Source organism: Myxocyprinus asiaticus, chromosome 15 (genome assembly GCF_019703515.2).
Source record: "Myxocyprinus asiaticus isolate MX2 ecotype Aquarium Trade chromosome 15, UBuf_Myxa_2, whole genome shotgun sequence".
Classification (NCBI taxonomy): Eukaryota; Metazoa; Chordata; class Actinopteri; order Cypriniformes; family Catostomidae; genus Myxocyprinus; species Myxocyprinus asiaticus.
In genome coordinates this window covers 26,566,114-26,584,846 of record NC_059358.1, presented here as the reverse complement: position 1 = coordinate 26,584,846, position 18,733 = coordinate 26,566,114, and the positions used below count along the sequence as shown (strand labels likewise).

The following is an 18,733-nucleotide window of genomic DNA, read 5'->3' as shown; positions in this document are numbered from 1 at the left end:
ATTCTTCTCACCACAATTATACAGAGCGGTTATCTGAGTTACCGTAGACTTCATCAGTTTGAACCAGTCTGGCCAGTCTCTGTTGAACTCTCTCATCAACAAGGCATTTCCATCCACAGAACTGCCGCTCACTGGATGTTTTTTGTTTTTGGCACCATTCTGAGTAAACTCTAGAGACTGTTGTGCATGAAAATACGCAGTTACAGAAATACTCAAACCAGCCCGTCTGGCACCAACAATCATCTATGTGATTATCTAATCAGCAGTGTAGTGCATCAAATCATACAAATGCGGGACAGGAGCTTCAGTTACTGTTCACATCAACCATCAGAATGGAGAAAACATGTGATCTCAGTGATTTGGACTGATGATTGTTGGTGCCTGATGGGCTGTTTTGAGTATTTCTGTAACTGCTGATCTCCTGGGATTTTCACGCAGAACAGTTTCTGGTCACAAAATGTATCAAGGTAAAAAAAAATTAATGTATTTTTATTGAATAGCCTATTGATGGAGCAACATAATTTGTGTGAAAAGAAATAACAACGGAAGGTTGTTTCAATTAAAATTAAATAATAATAAAAAAGGACCCCCTCACTTAAAGGGTAAAAGGCCCCTAGGCCTATGGTTTAAAGTGATAACGTGTAGATATGGAGCAATAAATATAGGGCACAATTTGGGTGGTGGTGGAATAATAGGGTTAAAAACAGTGTTACTATGAATGCAAACTTTAATACAGTGAAAAAGACACTTTATTAGCATAACATAAATATATATAAATAAATAAAAAATTTCCAACATTCTTTTGAATGTCCATGTACTAAATATTTTATTTTTGAGTGTACCTTCATTTACTATTACTATTATTTTGAATGGCCATGGAAAATGAAGCAATGTGATAACAATTTTACCTGGTCGCAAAAAGTAGTCCGTTAATTTACCTGATGAACTTTCACCTTTTGCTGACCCTTTATGCTTTGCAGAGCTAATTAGCAACTGACACATAAGTGCCAGCTTTACATGTCATACATTCTGCTTCTCACGGATCTCGACCTGGACGAAAGCATGGGAATTTTTTGTGCAAATCTTCTGTAAATTTGCACTTTCGTTTGGGCATTGTTTCCACTCAGCTGGCATTTGCTGCTACTGTCAAGCAACTGTTTGATGCCGAACACAACAGCGCTTCGCGCGTTCGCGGAGAGATTGACAGGCAGGAATTTGGCCAATAGTTGCTGCAAGCCTCTTATAATCTGACCAATTGGTATGCGAGAAGGCGGGACTTACAAAGAGGGGTTAAAGCAATGCAAATATGCGCGCGCACACAATGAAGTATTAGACCAGATGCACATCATAATGCAACTAAAGCCGAATCCCGGACATTTTCGCAAATTTAGAAATCCCGGCCGGACGCATGGTCACCCTATTTATAAAAACACACTGAATAAATCACACTATTTTGCCTATAATTAGAGTACCATCTTCAGCCTTGGGGTGGTGTGTGGTTATCATGAACAGTAAGTCATCGAGATCTCACTCCTGTCTGTCACATGCAACAGGTACGGATAAAAAACAACAACAAAAAAACAGCTGCGTCATAGATTCACGACAGCAACGTTCCGTTTGCGAATGCCAAACTGTTTGATGCAGCAGATAGAACGCAAAATAAGAAATCAACGGCAGTCTTTCAGTCCTGACAGTATCGACAATGAATTTTGTATACTATGCGCATGGTTGCTGGTAAGACTCGTTTTTCATGAGAGGTGACGCAAATGTTGTGCGCCGTGGGTCACTCCAGGAGTAGACGAAAATATTTGTCCAGGTAAATAAAAGTTTTACACTTGAGCTCGTAGACCAACAATAAACACATATGTCGCCTTAATGTCATTATAAATATATGCGGACTAATGTTATGAAATTATGAACGCCTTGTTCGTTTTATTATCAACGTTATACGTTGCAGTTTGGCGTATTAGGCCAATCTAGCTGCTTTGCTAGACACTTTAGCAAAACAACTGTAAATGGCAGATTACTGTTGTTTTATAATGGCAGCCTGCAGGTTTAATTCAGAATGCAGTTTCTTGTCTTTCGTGAACTGTGAAAATAGGTGTCTGCCATGCCAAAATGCATGTAATATACTTTTGATCCAGCTAGCCTATGAAAAGTTTACCCTTAAACTTTCTGATGGTAGATGAAGTTAAATTGAGTGAACTACTTAACATATTAAACATCAACGGGACAAAGGGTGCTATGAATGTAAAAGGTCTTATTGATAAGGTCGGCTGTAATATTTAAGTAACTAAGGCTAAACTTTGATAGCCTACTTCCTGTAGCAATAACCCCTGACTTTTATATACCCTCTTAAGTTATTACATATCTTTAGCTGAATGTGGATTCATAATACGAGGTGGATATATATTACAAGAGAATGACATGCTTATTCTCTCATTATTGTTTCACATGTTGATATTTAGCAACACATAAAGCAGTTTGAAAAACTGGATAAATCTATTCTAATGTGATATCATCTATAACAGGTATTTGTCATCCACATGGGAATGGGGGACATGAAGACACCAGATTTTGATGACCTGCTGGCAGCGTTTGACATTCCAGACATTGATGCCAAAGAAGCAATTCAGTCTGACACTGTGGAGACTGATGGTAATCATAATGAACCCAGTGGTTTTGTTGGAAAAGAAAGAAGGGGTAGTCCAAGACCCACTGGGCACTCAGAAAACCCTGAGACTATTCCTTTAGCTCCCCATAATGATCCATCTGTGGTCAGTGTGATTGTAAAGAACAGTGTACGGTCAGATGCATACATGGAAGCAAATGACGATGATGACAAGATGGATATGAATATAGCTGAAAACTTTGCTGCGACTAAAAGATGTGTTGATGGATCACAGGTATCTCCTCAGCAGGGTCCCAGTGAAGATGGCCTGGTGCTTACTGATCCATTTATCTATAATGGACTCAGGACTATCTCAGGTGGGGTTACAGAACCCTCTCCCCTGCCCTTTCTAACCCAGACACAGCCTAACAGGCAACTCTGGTCTGTCTCAGCCTCTGGACTTACAAGTGAGTGTAGTGATGACAACCAGGATGGCATTTCCTCTAAACACTCTGCTAGCACTTTCTCTCCTCCTCAGACTTTACCCCCTTCCACTCCTCCCAACTCATCCTCATATTTAATTGGTCCAATCTTTCCTCCCTCAAAATTTGATGGTGAAGAAGCACAACAATTAAATGGCATTTTGAGGGTGAGTGTTCGTCGGCACTTCTCTGAAGATGAAGAATCTGAACCAGATCTTGGAAGCCCTCCACTCGTCATACAGGAGAGCCCTGATTCTCAGCTCTGCTCAGCTCCCAAGGTCCCACGCAGGCACCAGCCCCCTTCAAGTGTGTTTCAGCCCCCCTCTCCCTCCTCCCCGTCCTTACCAGTTAGTAACACTCAAATTGAGGAGTCAGCACCCTCTGTCCACCATCCAGTACTTCTACAAAACACTGTCAATCTAAACACAAACACATCTATGACCTCCAAAAATGAACTACCTGTTGAAGAAAAAAATCTGGAGCACATTTTTGAGGAGAGAGATTCTCCAGAAAGTCCGGAGCCAGAAATCCCTACCTGCACTCAGATGAGCTCAGTTTCAGAGGTTCTCAAGAAGAGCCCTCCTCCACCTCAGACTTGTACGTCTCTGCCCTTAAATCAGCAAGGAGTAAATGAGCCTGGATTGAAGAGAGGAGACACTGCGCTTGAAGATCAAGTCATAGACATGAGTCTAGGTGTGAAAGAGCAGGAGAAGAGCGGACTTCACGTAAAAACAGAGAATGATGGAGTTGAGAAAACAGAAGTGAAAGTAACAAGGAAATCCACTGAGCCTAGTTTGGCTAATTCTGTATCTGAAGGCATCACAAACTCCTCCACAACCTCTTCCAAGCCTCTCAAAGTCAGAATCAAAACCATCCAAACCTCGACTGGGAACATCACACGTACTGTATCTAGAGTGGCTCCCAAACGAGCAGCAGCTGGGGCCTCCAAGGGTCCTGATGGCTCCAAAGTTCCAAAAGGGGCCCGTAAGTCAATCCAACAGATCCAAAGATCTGGTGCTGTTCCTCAAGGTCACCCTCAGGTGGCGATGTTGCCCGTGTCCACCCTCCAAGATGCCAGCACAGCTATGTTATTTGCAGCCAGCAGGGCACAGAATAAAATGACTACCACTCTGTCTGCCACAGCAGTCAACATCACCAGAACGTCAACCCTCCCTGCTGTCTCCACCTCATCCATGACAGGAATGAACATTTGTTCTTTAGGACAGAAGAAAATGAATGGGAACCCAGGTACAGCCAAACCAGCATCCATTGTGAACAGTCCAGGAGCTGTGATCTCACGCAGCCAGTCTAGCCTCGTTGAGGCCTTCAACAAAATCCTAAACAGTAAGAATCCATTGCCCAGTTATCAGCCAGACCTCTCCACCTTCCCTCCTCCAGAATGGGGTCTTCAGTTGCCCTCCACTGGGTATCGTTGCCTGGAGTGTGGGGATGCTTTCGCCCTAGAGCTCAGCCTGGCAAGGCACTATGATCGGCGCTCTATGAGGATTGAAGTGACCTGTAATCACTGCTCCAAACGAGTGGCCTTCTTTAATAAGTGCAGCCTGCTGCTCCATGCACGAGAGCACAAGGAGAAGGGGCTGGTTATGCAGTGCTCTCACCTCGTCATGAGTCCTGTCAGTGTGGAGCAGATGATTGGCCAGCAGGATACAGTGCCTATAGGTGTGTGTGTTGGTGTCTCTATCTATTACTCCTAGTTGATTTGCCTTTTTTTGTAAACTGAAAATGTCAGGTTTTCCAGACATGAACAAAAAAGGTTTATGAGTGCATGGTCAATAAATAAAGCATTGTTAAAATGTTTATAAAATTATACACTGCATATATTGATGAAGTGCTGTGCAGATATAATCACAACACATCCCTTGACATCCCTTTATAGTAATTCTGCTTAACATAATCATGCTTTTTATGATGACAAAATTTTCATTTTTGGTTGAAATATCCCTTTTGTGAGTATCAATTCAGACCTATTTTGAGTATATGTGTTTAGAGTGTTAACCTCTATAGTACTCTGTCTCTGTTACAGGTATACTCTGTCCACCTGCTCCAGGATCCTCTGCTCTGCTTGGCGTTAAAGAAAGTAGCATCCAACTTTCACAATCTTCTGACATCTGGTAATCACAAACTTTCAAATAGAGAGAATTGAACTCACAATCAGTTCTTCTACAGGGATTTTCATTCAATTCTGTTTTATGTTGTTGAATGCCATGTGAAGAAAAATGCAGTTGTTCTAATGAAATGGAGACTGTGAGTTTTTGTGAGATCAAGATGCTGATTGGTATGTTAAATATTCTCAGCTGTCCAGAGTGTTTGAGTCCATTCAAAGGGAAGGTGGAAATAGCAGCACACTTCCAAGAGCTTGAGGCTGGTGGCATTGAAACGGTGAGTGTGTGTGGGTCTATATATAGGTATGTGTCAGTTAGAGAGAATGTGTATTATTTTTTATTTATTTATTTATTTATTTATTTCAAATGTTAATATATAATCCGGGGGTGTCCAGCCAGTTGATCACAAAGACCTGCTTTTGAATTTCTTTTACAAATTTCACAGTGTATTAATTAGAACAAGTTAAATTCTAGAGTGTTTAATACTGGCCATCTTTTATTTAAATGACTCTTGGGAATTTAAATAACTCTTGGGAAAGCACTTGTCTGATATGTAAGAAGTCTGTTTCTATACCAACAAGGCAATATCAACCAGCACTACTATACTACACACAAAACATTAGAGAGGGATCATCCAGTTAGAAATAGCTTTGTAAAAGAAAGGTGGGGTGCAACATATGCTTACAAAGCATATAAATGTTTAAGTTAAAGAAAGGGGCATTTGTAATTGCAGTAAACATTTCATAATTGCTTCAAAAACAACTTGGAAACATGTCTGATACTCAAAATATGTGGTTATCCAGACATGGAATAGAGGTAATGGAATATTCTGTTTATTTATTAAGTGGCCATTGCATTTATTAAGTGGCCGTTTATGGTAGAGTGTTCCTTAAAAATATTTGCAATTTTATTTAGTTAATATAATGGCAGATCTGAATATGTGATATTTTAAAGATCTGTGGGATAAGTAGTTATACCAGTGTAATGTATTTCTTGGTGTTAATTTTCTCTCTCTCTTTTAGTGTTGTATGCAGTGTTCTCCTCCAATGCCTCTGTTGAACTCGTGCAGTGCTGCTGCTCACCGCAGGTTACATCAGCAGCTCTCTCCACTGGTCTGTCCTGAGTGTGGTGTCATTTGTCAGCTTCATAACCTCAACACACACCTGAATCAAATCTGCCTGCACTACTCACGTCGCCTTGGATATAGGTATGCACACATATCTGCACAGAATACTTGGAAAAAGACATATTTATTCAGTTGGTTTGGTGAAGTAGCTATTTTCTCTATTATTTCTCTCTCATTAATTGCAGATGTGGCTGCTGTCATTTGGTGTTTGGAGGAGTGAATAGTCTAAATGCTGTAAAGTCTCACATGCAGACAGCTCACTGTGAGGTGTTCCATAAATGCCCCTCCTGCCCCATGGCCTTCAAATCTTCCTCTGGTGCTGAAGCCCACTGTATCGCTCAGCATCCTGAACTCCCTGAGACGTCTAGGCAATCCAAGTAAGTGTAAACACCTTGTGTGTAAATATCGCTTACCAAAATAAACGACAAACCATATCAAAGCACAATTCAATTTTTCAGTATGTGCAGCATTGTTCTCTATCCATGCGATCATAAATGAAATGACCCTTCAAACATCTAAATCTCTGTCACTTTTTCTAAACTATTTACATGGTTCACACACTCCATTTTCATTAAATAATGTGTCTTTTAAAGTCCTTTCTGTTCTTTACAGTCATTTGTAGATGAAAAAAAACATTCATTTTAATCACACATAGCATGGATGCAGATTTTTACAGATTTCTCTCGTTAATGTGTGCTCAACCAGACATTTGAGACATTTGTTGAACTGCCGCCATTCTGCAAGAGACAGTACCATTTTAGCGCTTGTTATACAAATGAATGTAAATTCAGTGTAAATAAATACTTGTAAATTGGACAAATTTAATTTCTCAAAACTGGCATAAACTTTGTGTACAAAAACATAGTACAAAAACGTAGACCTTCAGTCATTCTCATTGCACATAACTTTGCACGACATGATGCTCCCAAAGACGACTGAGAATGTGTTATACAGTACCAAATGTGGCGGAACGCCCCACCCCTCCCTCTCGTCATCGTTGCCCTGCCTCTGAGGGCTGTCCTTTAGCCAGGCTCACGACGGGAGTGGGCAGGAGAGAGAAGAGGCACATAATTAATAAGCTTCGTTTGGGCAGCGGGGTGGAACGAGGCACACCTGATTGTAAAACGTAGAGCGCGCCTCTTCTCGGAAGCCAGCTTCTATTCTCCTTGTGTGCACACTGGCATCTTCACAGATCCAGGAGCAGAGCAGGGAGGGTTCCGGCCGAATTAGATGTATGCCGGACCTGCAACCCCGGACCCCCCGCACAAATCAGATACAACACCAGGGAATTGAAGCATGCATCACGGCCGACGGGCATGGATGCCAGGCCGCTTTCCCCTCACATACACCATGGTCCAAGGAAGCCTCAGCCTCACGTGACACGGACTAATGAGGGGGAGCACGTGCTGGCCTCCGGACCCCACCCACATCCTGGATCCTCCTCCTGGACACTCCCTTTCGTACATGACGCCCCCTTTCACTGTGAGGATGCCAGATTCCCCTTTAATTTGGACACTTTCCCCCTTGGACACTATTTTCCCCATTTATGAACATTTTATGTTTATTATTATTTTCAATAAATTCCTCTCCGAGACGACGCCACACCCACTGTGTCTGTCTCTTGCTCACCCCACCACACATACTATTGATGTCCTTTTACAGGCCCATAAATACAGATGTTTCTGATTCAGTGTCTCTGCTGAGTGGAATGGACCCTTTTCACAGACTGTGTGTTCCGCCTTATTTAGCAGTGTAAATATAGCAAAAAATGTATTTGCAATTTTTTAATTATTTAGTGTAAATATATAACATTATATTACCCTGGAATTCGTTTTTTATTTTTTTTATTTTGGAATGTCCAATTCCCAGTGTGCTTTTTAAGTCTTCATGGTCGCGTAGTGATTCACCTCAGTCCGGGTGGCAGAGGACGAATCCCAGTTGCCTCCGCGTCTGAGACCGAACTAGCGAACTCCAGGGGTGGTAGCCAGCATCTTTACCACTGAGCTACCCAGGCCCCCACCCTGGAATTAGTTTTAAAAAAATGAGTTACCACAGATGCTGAGAGAGTGCTGGTAAATTTGCCATCTTCTCTCTCACTGTCATAATCCTCTCTCTATTTTTTCGTCATTTTGAAAGTTGTGGTAACGTAATAGTGACATTTTTCATTTGATGATGAAGCAAATGCACATGATACTAAAAACCATAAACATAAATGAGAACTAAAAATTAATCAAGTGCTCATTGATGTCATATATGAATAAAAATAAAGCTAAAATTGAAAGGTTAAAGGCTTAATTAGTTTGAATTTTGTTTTTATGAAACCCCCACTGTGTAGGGTAGGGGTGTGGCGATTTGCTCTGACAACGATTCGATTTGATTACAATTCTCTACCTAATGCATCGTGAAATCTGAAATCTAAAACCAGTAATTACAGATGAAATATCATGTGCAGGCAGATACAAGCCAGGTTTTAATCGAGCAGGGTCATAGAATGAAAAGCTGTATATTAGTAGCATGTAAAGGCAGAAACACGGGATGTGGTAACCATGAGTTCCCTATTCATTTTGGGATAGGGAAAGAGGCGCAGGCAGCTAAACGGAGGTGCCTCCACTTGTCAAGCCCATTTACGAGAATTCAATTGCATTTTCATGCAGGACTGTTTGCGGCGCACACACTGAGAAAGATGCAAATGTCGTATCTCTTCGTGGCTGCCGTGTGTCATTGACCAATCACAAGTAAATATAACAATTGGTTAGTTCCCTTCAGAACAGTCTGAAATCGCTCCCTATTCCCTGTATTCTGTAGCATTCACTATAAAGAGAATGGCTGTGGATGAAAACACTTGTTAATTCAATGTCTGCCCACCTGTCACATTTATTTAAGCCAAGTTCTGTTTGTAGTTGTGGAAGGGGGGGGTGTGGCCGAGCGCTGGTTTGTGAATGGAGAATGAGGCCAGGAGGAATGAATGGTAAGGACTCACACCTGTGTAATTTCTCTGACAGCTGTTCTGTGTTTCAGTGAGCAGTGTTGGAGAAATAAATGGGAGACGAGAAGCCCGGAGGGGGAGAGAGACGAACCTGTGTATGTGCTACTGCTGAAAAGCAAACCATGTGTGAAATTTGAGTTGTAAAGAAGTGTGAATAAAATTACGTTAGACTGTTTAGCCGGCTCCCGCTTCCTCCTTCCTATACCCACAAGAGTGTGTGCTACAGTGGTTAAACTGTTTTATGGAGAAATTACTTTTTTATGGAGATACAAAAGCAATATTAACATAATATATATCGTAATGGGGGAAGAAGGCAACAACAATGAACTTATGTTGGTCAAATGGATGCAAACAGTTTTGAAAAATGACACCGAAAGCCGAACTCATCCATCCATCCATCCGTCCTTCCTTCCTTGCTTGCTTGCGGGGTGAACTCAGCTGCATAAACTTTCTTTATTTCAAAATGCGCTTTATTTCCTTTTAATCTTGCGCGCTGCGCTCCGTGTCTGTTACGAGAAGGTTCATATACACTATATGGCCAAAAGTTTGTGGACACTCCCTTCTAATTAAAGAATTTGGTTACTCCATTAAATCCAGTAAAGAAAAATCTTAATGTTCCTTTATGTAATGGCTTGGGCTTTGTGTGCCTCCAAATTTGTGGCAACTGTTTGGGGATAGCCCTTTTCTGTTCCAGCAGGACAATGCCCCTGTGAACAAAGTGAGGTCCATAAAGAAATGGTTTACTGTGTCTGGCGTGGAAGAAATTGACTGGCCTGCACAAAGCCCAGACCTGAACCCCACTGATCACTTTTGGGGTGAACTGGAACAACAACTGTAAGTCAGGCCCCATCGACCAACATCAGTTCCTGACCTCACTGATAGCCTTGTGTCTGAATGAGAGCAAATCCCTGCAGCCATGTTACTACATACAGTATAGTGGAAAGCCTTTCCAAAAGAGTGGAAGCTGTTATTACAGCAAAGGGGGATATTGATGCCTAAGATTTTGAAATCAAATGTTCATCAAGCACATATGGTGTCCACAAACTTTTAGCCATATAGTGTAATATGAGATGGACATTGGGTATTAATATATAATGATTAAATTTCATAATCGATGCATTGAAATTTCTTTGATAGATCGATGCACTGAGGCATTTTCCCACCCCTAGTGTGGGGCCCCAAGAAGTCAGTTTTATTCTTTTCTAAATTATCTTTTATTGTTTCCCCCAAATTCCTTGTTTTTCATTTTAATTGGTCTGGATTCTTCTAGTTTAGTCCAATTTTATTATTGAAAATTTTTTGAGAAAAATCTAGCAAGTCTGTCAGTCACGCTATTGAAGGGCTGTTCTTATCCATATTTTGCTGAGAAATGCATCTGATAGCTGTCTGGTGTACATGATGCTAAACTTTTATACATTTTATGGGTCATTTTATTTATGATCACATGGACAGGAAACAATGTAGCAAATTTTTAAATACTGAATTGAATTATTTTCATTATTTTGGTTCGCAATATTTCTAATATACTGTATTATCTTATCTCTGCTTTTGAGTGTAAGTGAATTCACATTCTTTTTTAAATGTTTGCTTAACTTTTTCAAGGTGTTATTAACCATTCTTTTTTCATGACAGGGAGATCTATAAATGCGTGATGTGTCGGACTGTTTTTACCCAGAAAGCATTGCTCAGTGTCCACATTGACACTCATTTAGTCAAGCAGAAGATGCATGTCTTCAAGTGTCCTGACTGTAACAAGCTCTTCACACAGAGACATTCCCTCATTGAGCATGTCAAGGTTAGGTGTTTGTTCATTTCGGTCAAAGATTGGTTCCATTTTGAATGTTTGCCCTTACCATAACGTGTCTCTAGGACTCTCACAGGGACTCCAGTGTTCAGCAGAATGACATATCGGCACATAAGAACTTGGTAAAGATGGAGAGCTCTGATGGCGAAGAGTGGGGGAGGGATGAAGAGGAGGACAGAGGAAGAGGAGGGTTGAGAGAGGAGAATTCTGCTGCACCAGATATCCAGAGCTGGAGCTGCTCAGAGTGTCAGACACGCTATGCAGAGAAAGAAAACTACATTAACCACATGTCTGAGCAGCATGGCAAGGTCAGGACATCTTCATGACTAGTATTTTGTTTAAGATGATGTGTGTAATTTTTGTCAGTTAAAATCTATCCTATCTTAATATGAAGGTTGGTTGATTTCCCCAATTAGTGTAAACATTGTGACATGATCAAAACAGCCTTGTTTTTTAGCATCCTGAGCAGCCTAACATAGCAACTTTGGCTCAACCATTGGCATGTTTGGGGCTGGACAATCAGTTTTTTCGACCAGTGGTACACGGAGGGGTGTTATTTTGGCTTTGTTGCGGTAGCGGTTGTGCTATGTGATGATTACTGCAGAAAACCTAACCTAAAGGCAACATAGTCTCAGCTTTATTAAACTCTACAATGGCTGTATCCGTGATGTCTCAAAATCACATTGATATTTTGTTCTGGTTTTTGGTTGAAGGAACTGAAGAAGTTTCCCTGCACTCTTTGTGAAGGCTCCTTCTCTTCATCCTCAAGTTTGAGACGACACATTCGTGTCAAACACAAAGGCATAAAAAGAGCTTTTTATTGCCAGTAAGTATGACACACTTAATAGTCTTAACTTAAAAGTGAACCGATAGTCTTTGTACAGGTACTTAATTTTTTTTTTTTATTTATGCCATTGCATTAGACAACAAATTGTTTGGCCATTTGGCTTTATTATAAAGAAAGATAGCACAAGCACAGTTTTCAAGCAAAGAATTTTACAAAAAGATGTTTGATAAGTTTTAAATGATACAGTAAATGGACTTAAGATACAGGGCTCAACATTAATGCTTGTCCACAACAAGTGGATTTTTAAAGGGGATTTTTACTCACCCGACCGGACAAGTAGCCTGATTAAAACATCAATAACGGAAAACAAATAACCCGCTATATTTGTAATATAGCATAGGCCCGTGTCACTTATTACACAGTTTATATTCTTATTCTGCCATTGAAAAAAATCAAGAGTGCTTAATTTTTTCATTCCCAGCGATCAAGTAGCTGTGCGCTGTTTGACTGACAGGCGGCTTGCGTATGTGCAGCACGCTTTTCATGCGCGTGTGCTCCAAGAATGTTCGTGCCTAAACGATCAAATACATTTCAAAATTCCTCCAAAATGGCGGTGTTCTTTATGAGGTGTTAATGTAAACACAGAGACTTACGTCTAAAATGAATGTAAACATTTGGGGAAAAGCTGATTTGGATTAAATGTACAACTTGTAAAGTTAAATGTAACCTAATAGGCCTGCCACTATCTAGTGTATCCTTAATATTAATCAAACAACAATAACAAGAAAATGACAAAACCACTCACTGCTCTTGGCTGGATAATTTAAAGTATTATTAATACAGGAAAGACCAGTAGTAATTTTATATCAAGTTCATTCTGCATGTTTAATTAAATACTTGATAGTGTTACTTTTTAAAAGCTTTTAAAAAAACACTATTTGCTTAATTTGCATTTTTTTTCTTCCTAGTTTTTATTTTTTTATTTTATTTTTTTTGTTCATTGCTTTTCTTTTTTTCTTTTAATACTGACTGTTTACTACTCTTGAATAATAACTTGAGAACTTAATTATTTTATAATTAACAAATTAGTTAGTGTTAGGCTATTATTTGTTGTGGTGTTGAAGCTGGTATCAAAAATCATAAAGACTACTGAAATTTTGGTATTGTGATAAATGTATATATTGAGTATGGTAGATCTTGCTGCAATTACATGGTGGAAAAGTAGATCCTATTCCATAGAAGTGTGAGCACCCCTGCTGTAAATGATGGTGATGGATGCTTTCCTTTATTTGGCTACCGTACATATATCCATCTTCTATAGCCGCTTGTCCTGTGCAGGGTTGCAGGTAGTCTCGGGCCGAAGGCAGGAAAAGAACACCCGTAGGAAACCCACACGAACACAGGGAGAACAATCTCCACGCAGAAAGGCCCAGTTGAGCCAGGATTTGAACCTTGACCTTCTTGCTTTGAAGCGACAGTGCTACCCACTGAGCCACCGTGCCTCACTACCATGCGCACATGTAACATAAAATAACCTCCCCTTCCCAGTGCAGTTTACATTTCTGTCCCAGAGAATCTAGTTGATTGTAAAGGTATAATACTATTAGGTTGACCATGTCGTAATTTAAGAAAACACACAACAGAAACTCTGACATGTTACATGAGCATGTAACCAATACATGTCCTTTTTTCTCCCTGGACAAGTAGCTTTTTTACTCAGAAAAGTGAATTTACTTGTCCAAAGGACAAGCACATCACAATGCTTAATATCGAGCCCCGAGATAAAGTATTTGGACATTGTCAAATGTCAGACTTACTGGAAGATGTACATAGTTTGTACACAAGATGTACTTGTGGTCCCTATACTAGAACACTTGTATCAACTTGAGGGGAACTGACTTAATACAGTCGCTAACAATTACCTTGACAAATTTAATAATTAAATAAATACATATTTTTACAGTATATATACAGTATACTCACTGGCCACTTTATTAGGTACACATGTACATCTACTTATTCATGCGATTTATCTAATCAGCCAATCGTGTGGCAGCAATGTAGTGTATAAAATCATGCAGATATGGGTCAGGAGCTTAAGTTAATGTTCACATCAACCATCAGAATGGGGAAAATGTGAACTTAGTGATTTAGACCGTGGCATGATTGTTGGTGCCACTTGGGCTGGTTTGAGTATTTCTGTAACTGGGTCATTCCTGGGATTCTGTAATATTTCAACTTGGACATTTTTTTTTTTTTCTGACTACATTTAATTGTCTGAATACTCCAAAACATTATGCACATATTAAACCTCCAACAAATCATATTTTCCCACATCAGGCATCAAATCCCTTTTATTAAGTCCTATTTATTTATTTTTTCTGATTTGGACACCTTTTTTCTCAACCCTGTCACGGACATAATGGAAGTGGTTTGAAAATTATTCTACACAATACTTGTAAAATAAGCATCTATCTGCTGCTTATGTGTCCCTCATACAAATTTAATGACTACAAATATAAAATGTATGACAGTTGTCTTATTTTTATGTGATAAAGCAACAAAAAGTCAAATTGTGTGTCTGTCCTCATTGTTTTTTGTAAAAAAAATAAATAAAAAATAAATAAATAAAATAAAATAAGATATTTAACCAAAACCCCAACTTTCTTTAGCTAACCCTTAACATGCCATATGTTCCCATTTTAATTATCAATATTATCACTCTTGTCTCAACCCCGGCACAACTCTCCAACCACTAGGCGACTTGCACCCAAATTTCTTCAAGTCATTTTATAGAATTTGTAATATATAATACATTGACTATTCCATATTTTGTTTCAATATTCATAAATGAATTGAATAACTCAACCCTGTCACAGGTTTACAGTGAAGAAATGTAACAGTTGTGTGTGACAGAGTTGTGGATTTTTGCTCAAAATGGCCACTGTTCTTCGTGTGATGTAGGATAGAAGACCACATAGCATGCATGATATTAATAAATTCTATATATATTTATGGATTAAAATATCATTGAAAAGTACCGATTTAATATCTTAATTTCATGTGGTAGGGTTGAGTTGTTGAGCTTGAGCATACCCATCTTACTATAATACACTTCAAAATATGAATACAGATTATGATATTTCTTACCTGTTTCTGCAGCATGCTGTTGAAGACAGCTGAATGATGTCACTTCTGATTAATAATGCCCCATATGGGCGGAACTAAAATGTTTATGGGCTGAAAATGGTTGGTGTGACAGGGTTGAGTTCAGACTGAGGGACAAACCTTTATAGCCTGGTTTTTTTATAAAAAAAAAAAAAAAAAAATAAAACATTTTTTTTTTGTGTAAAATATCTTTCTCAGTGAAGGAACACAAATAAATCTTTACATTTAATTACAAAAAATTATAGACAGTGTGCACTTTTTATTATTTTTTTTTTTTCTAGGTGCAAATTCAGTGAAGTGCCTCAAGGACATGACACATTGCTTGTTTTACAGTCTCTAGAGTGCAAAAAGAATGGTGCCGAAAAAAAACATCCAGCGAGCAGCAGTTCTGTGGGTGAAAAAGGCTTGTTATTGACAGAGGTCAGAGGAGATGGCCAGACAGGCAGGTGACAATAACCCAAATAACACAACAGTTCTATGCAAAAGTTTTCTAACAGTTCTTAGAAAAGCATTACTGAACACACAACACGTCCAACATTGAGACGGAGGGGCTACAGCAGCATAAGACCCCTCCCGGTACCACAACTGTCAGCTAAGAACAGGACACTGATTCTGAGTGGGCACAAGCTCACCAAAACTGGACAATTGGAAAAACATTGCCTGGCCTGACAAATCTGGATTTCTGCTGAGGTACACAAATGGTAGGCCCACTGCAGCCTCAGCTTTCTGTTCTTGGCTGACAGAAGTGGAACCCGACATATTTTTCTGCCTTTGTAGCCCATCCGCCTCAAGGTTCGATGTGTTGTGCATTCTGAGATGCTATTCTGCTCACTACAATTGTACAGAGTGGTTATCCGAGTTACCGTAGACTTTCTGTCTGCTCGAACCAGTCTGGCCATTCTCCGTTCATTCTTCCTCATCAACAAGGCGTTTCTGTCCACAGAACTGCCACTTACTGGATGTTTTTTTGTTTTTCGCACCATTCTCTATACACTCTAGAGACTGTTGTTCATGAAAATCCCAGGAGATCAGCAGTTACAGAAATACTCAAACCAGCCCGTCTGGCACCAACAATCATGCCACAGTCTAAATCACTGAAATCACCCCCCCACCCCCCCATTCTGATGGTTGATGTGAAAATTAACTGAAGCCCTGACCCAGATCTGCATGATTTTATACATTACACTGCTGCCACACGATTGGCTGATTACATAATTGCATGAATAAGTAGATGTACAGGTGTACCTAATGAAGTGGCCAGTGAGTGTACATGTATGTATGTACGTACGTGCGTAGGTACAGTATATATATTTATTTGTATGTACTGAGAAATCGTCTAACATAATTTTTTTGCAGATGCCACTTGGTTTTATAGTTTATGTATGCAATGAAATTCATAAATTTTTAAGGGTTACTTAACTGTTAAAATAATTATTGGGGTTACTGTACCTGTAAACTATTCCTTAGTGTCTCATTTCTTGTTAATGAGCACCATTTTATCCTTTTATCTTGGCATAAAAAAAAACTAAAAGCTTTGAACTGCTTAGAATTAATTTATTGTTGTCTTTGTATGTGTGATTGTGGCACTTTTGTTAAGATTTTGTACAGGTGGGAAGAAGAGTTTCAGTAGTAAACTCATTCTTGAGAAACACATTCAGGCTCAGCATGGATTTGAAAGCGGAGCAGCCACACAAGGTCAGGTAAGAACTCACATGCATGCTGTATGTCTCAGATCGACATAAGATGTCCAGGGCCATGATGTCTTTAGTGTCTCTTTCTTTCTCTCTGGCTCACAGGCAGTTCCTCATATCGCTGATACAGCTGGCAGCTCTTCTGGGCAGGATGGTGTATCTAGTATTTTGGGCGGGGCTTTAATGAAAGCAGAGAGTCGATTGGCTGAGAGCAGCCTGACTAGCCGTGGCAGAGGAGCTGCAGCTGAGGGATTCCACTGCATGCCATGTGGTTTTGCCACAGAAGACAGGGAGGAGTTTCTGCAGCATATTGCATGTCACCGCAGTGATGGGGGCAGTGCCTTTCAGTGTCAGCAGTGCGGGGCGTGTTTCGCGTCCAACTCCTCCCTTAGCCGGCATCTCTTTATCAGCCATCGCGTGCGTGATGTTCCCTCTGAGCACGCAGAGGTGTCCATTGGCACTGGTTACACATCTGGGAATGTGAACTCTTACCCTGCTGTTGTAGCAGGGTCCCCGGGGTCACCTTCAAGTATTGGGGGGTCACAGATGGAGGATGGGGAAGGTAAGCACATCTGTAAGGTGTGTGGACGTCACTTTAACAAACCTGCTGATCTTAATACACACTTTAGAACTCATGGCATGGCCTTCATCACAACATACAAATCAGACAAACCAGCATAGAGAAGAATACTGGGCGAGAGGAAAGAATGAACAGAGAGGGTGAATCTCATGAAACCTGTCAAAAACATGTCCATATCATATTTCACCCCAAAATAAGAAAATATAAGAAATTATATATAGTTATATAGTTCTGTTGTAGTTATATAATTATATAGTTCCTTTATGCTTAGTTAAATAAAAAAAAGTCATAGAATCACAGGATTTTTTCTGCAATACAGTACAAAAATGACTGTAGTACAATAATGAGAATCACCATTGCGAATAACGTGAATTAAAAAAAAAAAAAATTCAAATGTCCAGATACATGAGACGATGAGATTTTGTGGAAAAAAATGTGCCTAATGATCCTAAAAAAAAAAAAAAATGTCTTTTTATTTATTTATTTTTATTAAAAAAATGACTCATGTTTTTGCCTGTCGTTAAACACTTATTTACCAGCCCTGCAATATTCCTGTGCCTACTGATTCTGAATAATTGTACAGTCAATTTTCTGTAAAAACAAATTGCAGCTTATAAATGAAATACTGTAATAATTAAGTTTAGCACAGCCAAAATGCTTCTGAATCAGGTGACTCCTTTTTGCTTGAATCATTATTTTTGTATGTTAGACATTTGTTTCTTCTCATTTCTACAGAGATGATAAAATCAGGACTGACTAAATAGTAACATTGAGCTTCAAAATGAGAATGAAAAGTGCCTTCTTCATATAGTAAAAATTGTATTTTAAAGATTGTTTCCTCACTCTGTGTTTGAGAATTTGTGTGTGTGTGTACAGTATGTGTGATGTATGAAAGAGCATTGAGCGAGAGAGATCATTAGACGATGAAAAATTGTTCAACTTTTACGTTTGTGATGAAGTTATGTTTTTATTTGTGCCTTATAAATCTAGTCTCCTGGTTTTTCTATTGAAGATGATTAACAGAACTTTATTTTACTGTAACCTCTTGCCTGAATTCTCAGTTTATTTTTTGCTGTCTCAAATGTATTTTTTGAGATAAATAAAGAAAAACTGTTATTACTAAACCATTAGTCTGTCCCCTATAATATATGATTAGCTTAAGTGACAAATCTATAAATCTCTTAACCTGGGAAACTAAGTATGTTAATTATATAATGTATATTAAAAAATATTTATTTTTGAAATGTCAGTTAATCTATTTTCCATTTCATTAACCCTCAATAAAGTATAAAATGCCCAAAATTGATATTTTTAATGGTTTGAATGAATATTTCACATTACCTTTAAGTGACAACAATAGATTAAACAAAGTACA

General features: G+C 39.2%; 1 protein-coding gene across 4 annotated transcripts; it reads left to right on the top strand.

The window, feature by feature from the left end:
• Positions 1 to 1,332: 1,332 nt before the first annotated feature.
• LOC127452892 (zinc finger protein 687a-like) lies at positions 1,333 to 18,482 on the top strand. 4 transcript variants are annotated; one of them, XM_051718740.1, is made up of 12 exons: positions 1,333 to 1,511; positions 2,532 to 4,773; positions 5,138 to 5,225; positions 5,409 to 5,493; positions 6,239 to 6,423; positions 6,528 to 6,719; positions 10,961 to 11,123; positions 11,198 to 11,440; positions 11,846 to 11,958; positions 15,369 to 15,533; positions 16,685 to 16,787; positions 16,884 to 18,482. In XM_051718740.1, exons 2-12 carry the CDS (start codon positions 2,547 to 2,549, stop codon positions 17,457 to 17,459), a joined length of 4,140 nt encoding a protein of 1,379 aa, XP_051574700.1. In that variant the 5' UTR covers positions 1,333 to 1,511; positions 2,532 to 2,546; the 3' UTR covers positions 17,460 to 18,482. The 4 variants fall into 4 exon arrangements, with proteins under 4 accessions (XP_051574700.1, XP_051574697.1, XP_051574699.1 ...); XM_051718737.1 differs by having other exon boundaries at positions 1,333 to 1,553; XM_051718739.1 differs by having other exon boundaries at positions 1,333 to 1,816.
• Positions 18,483 to 18,733: the final 251 nt, after the last annotated feature.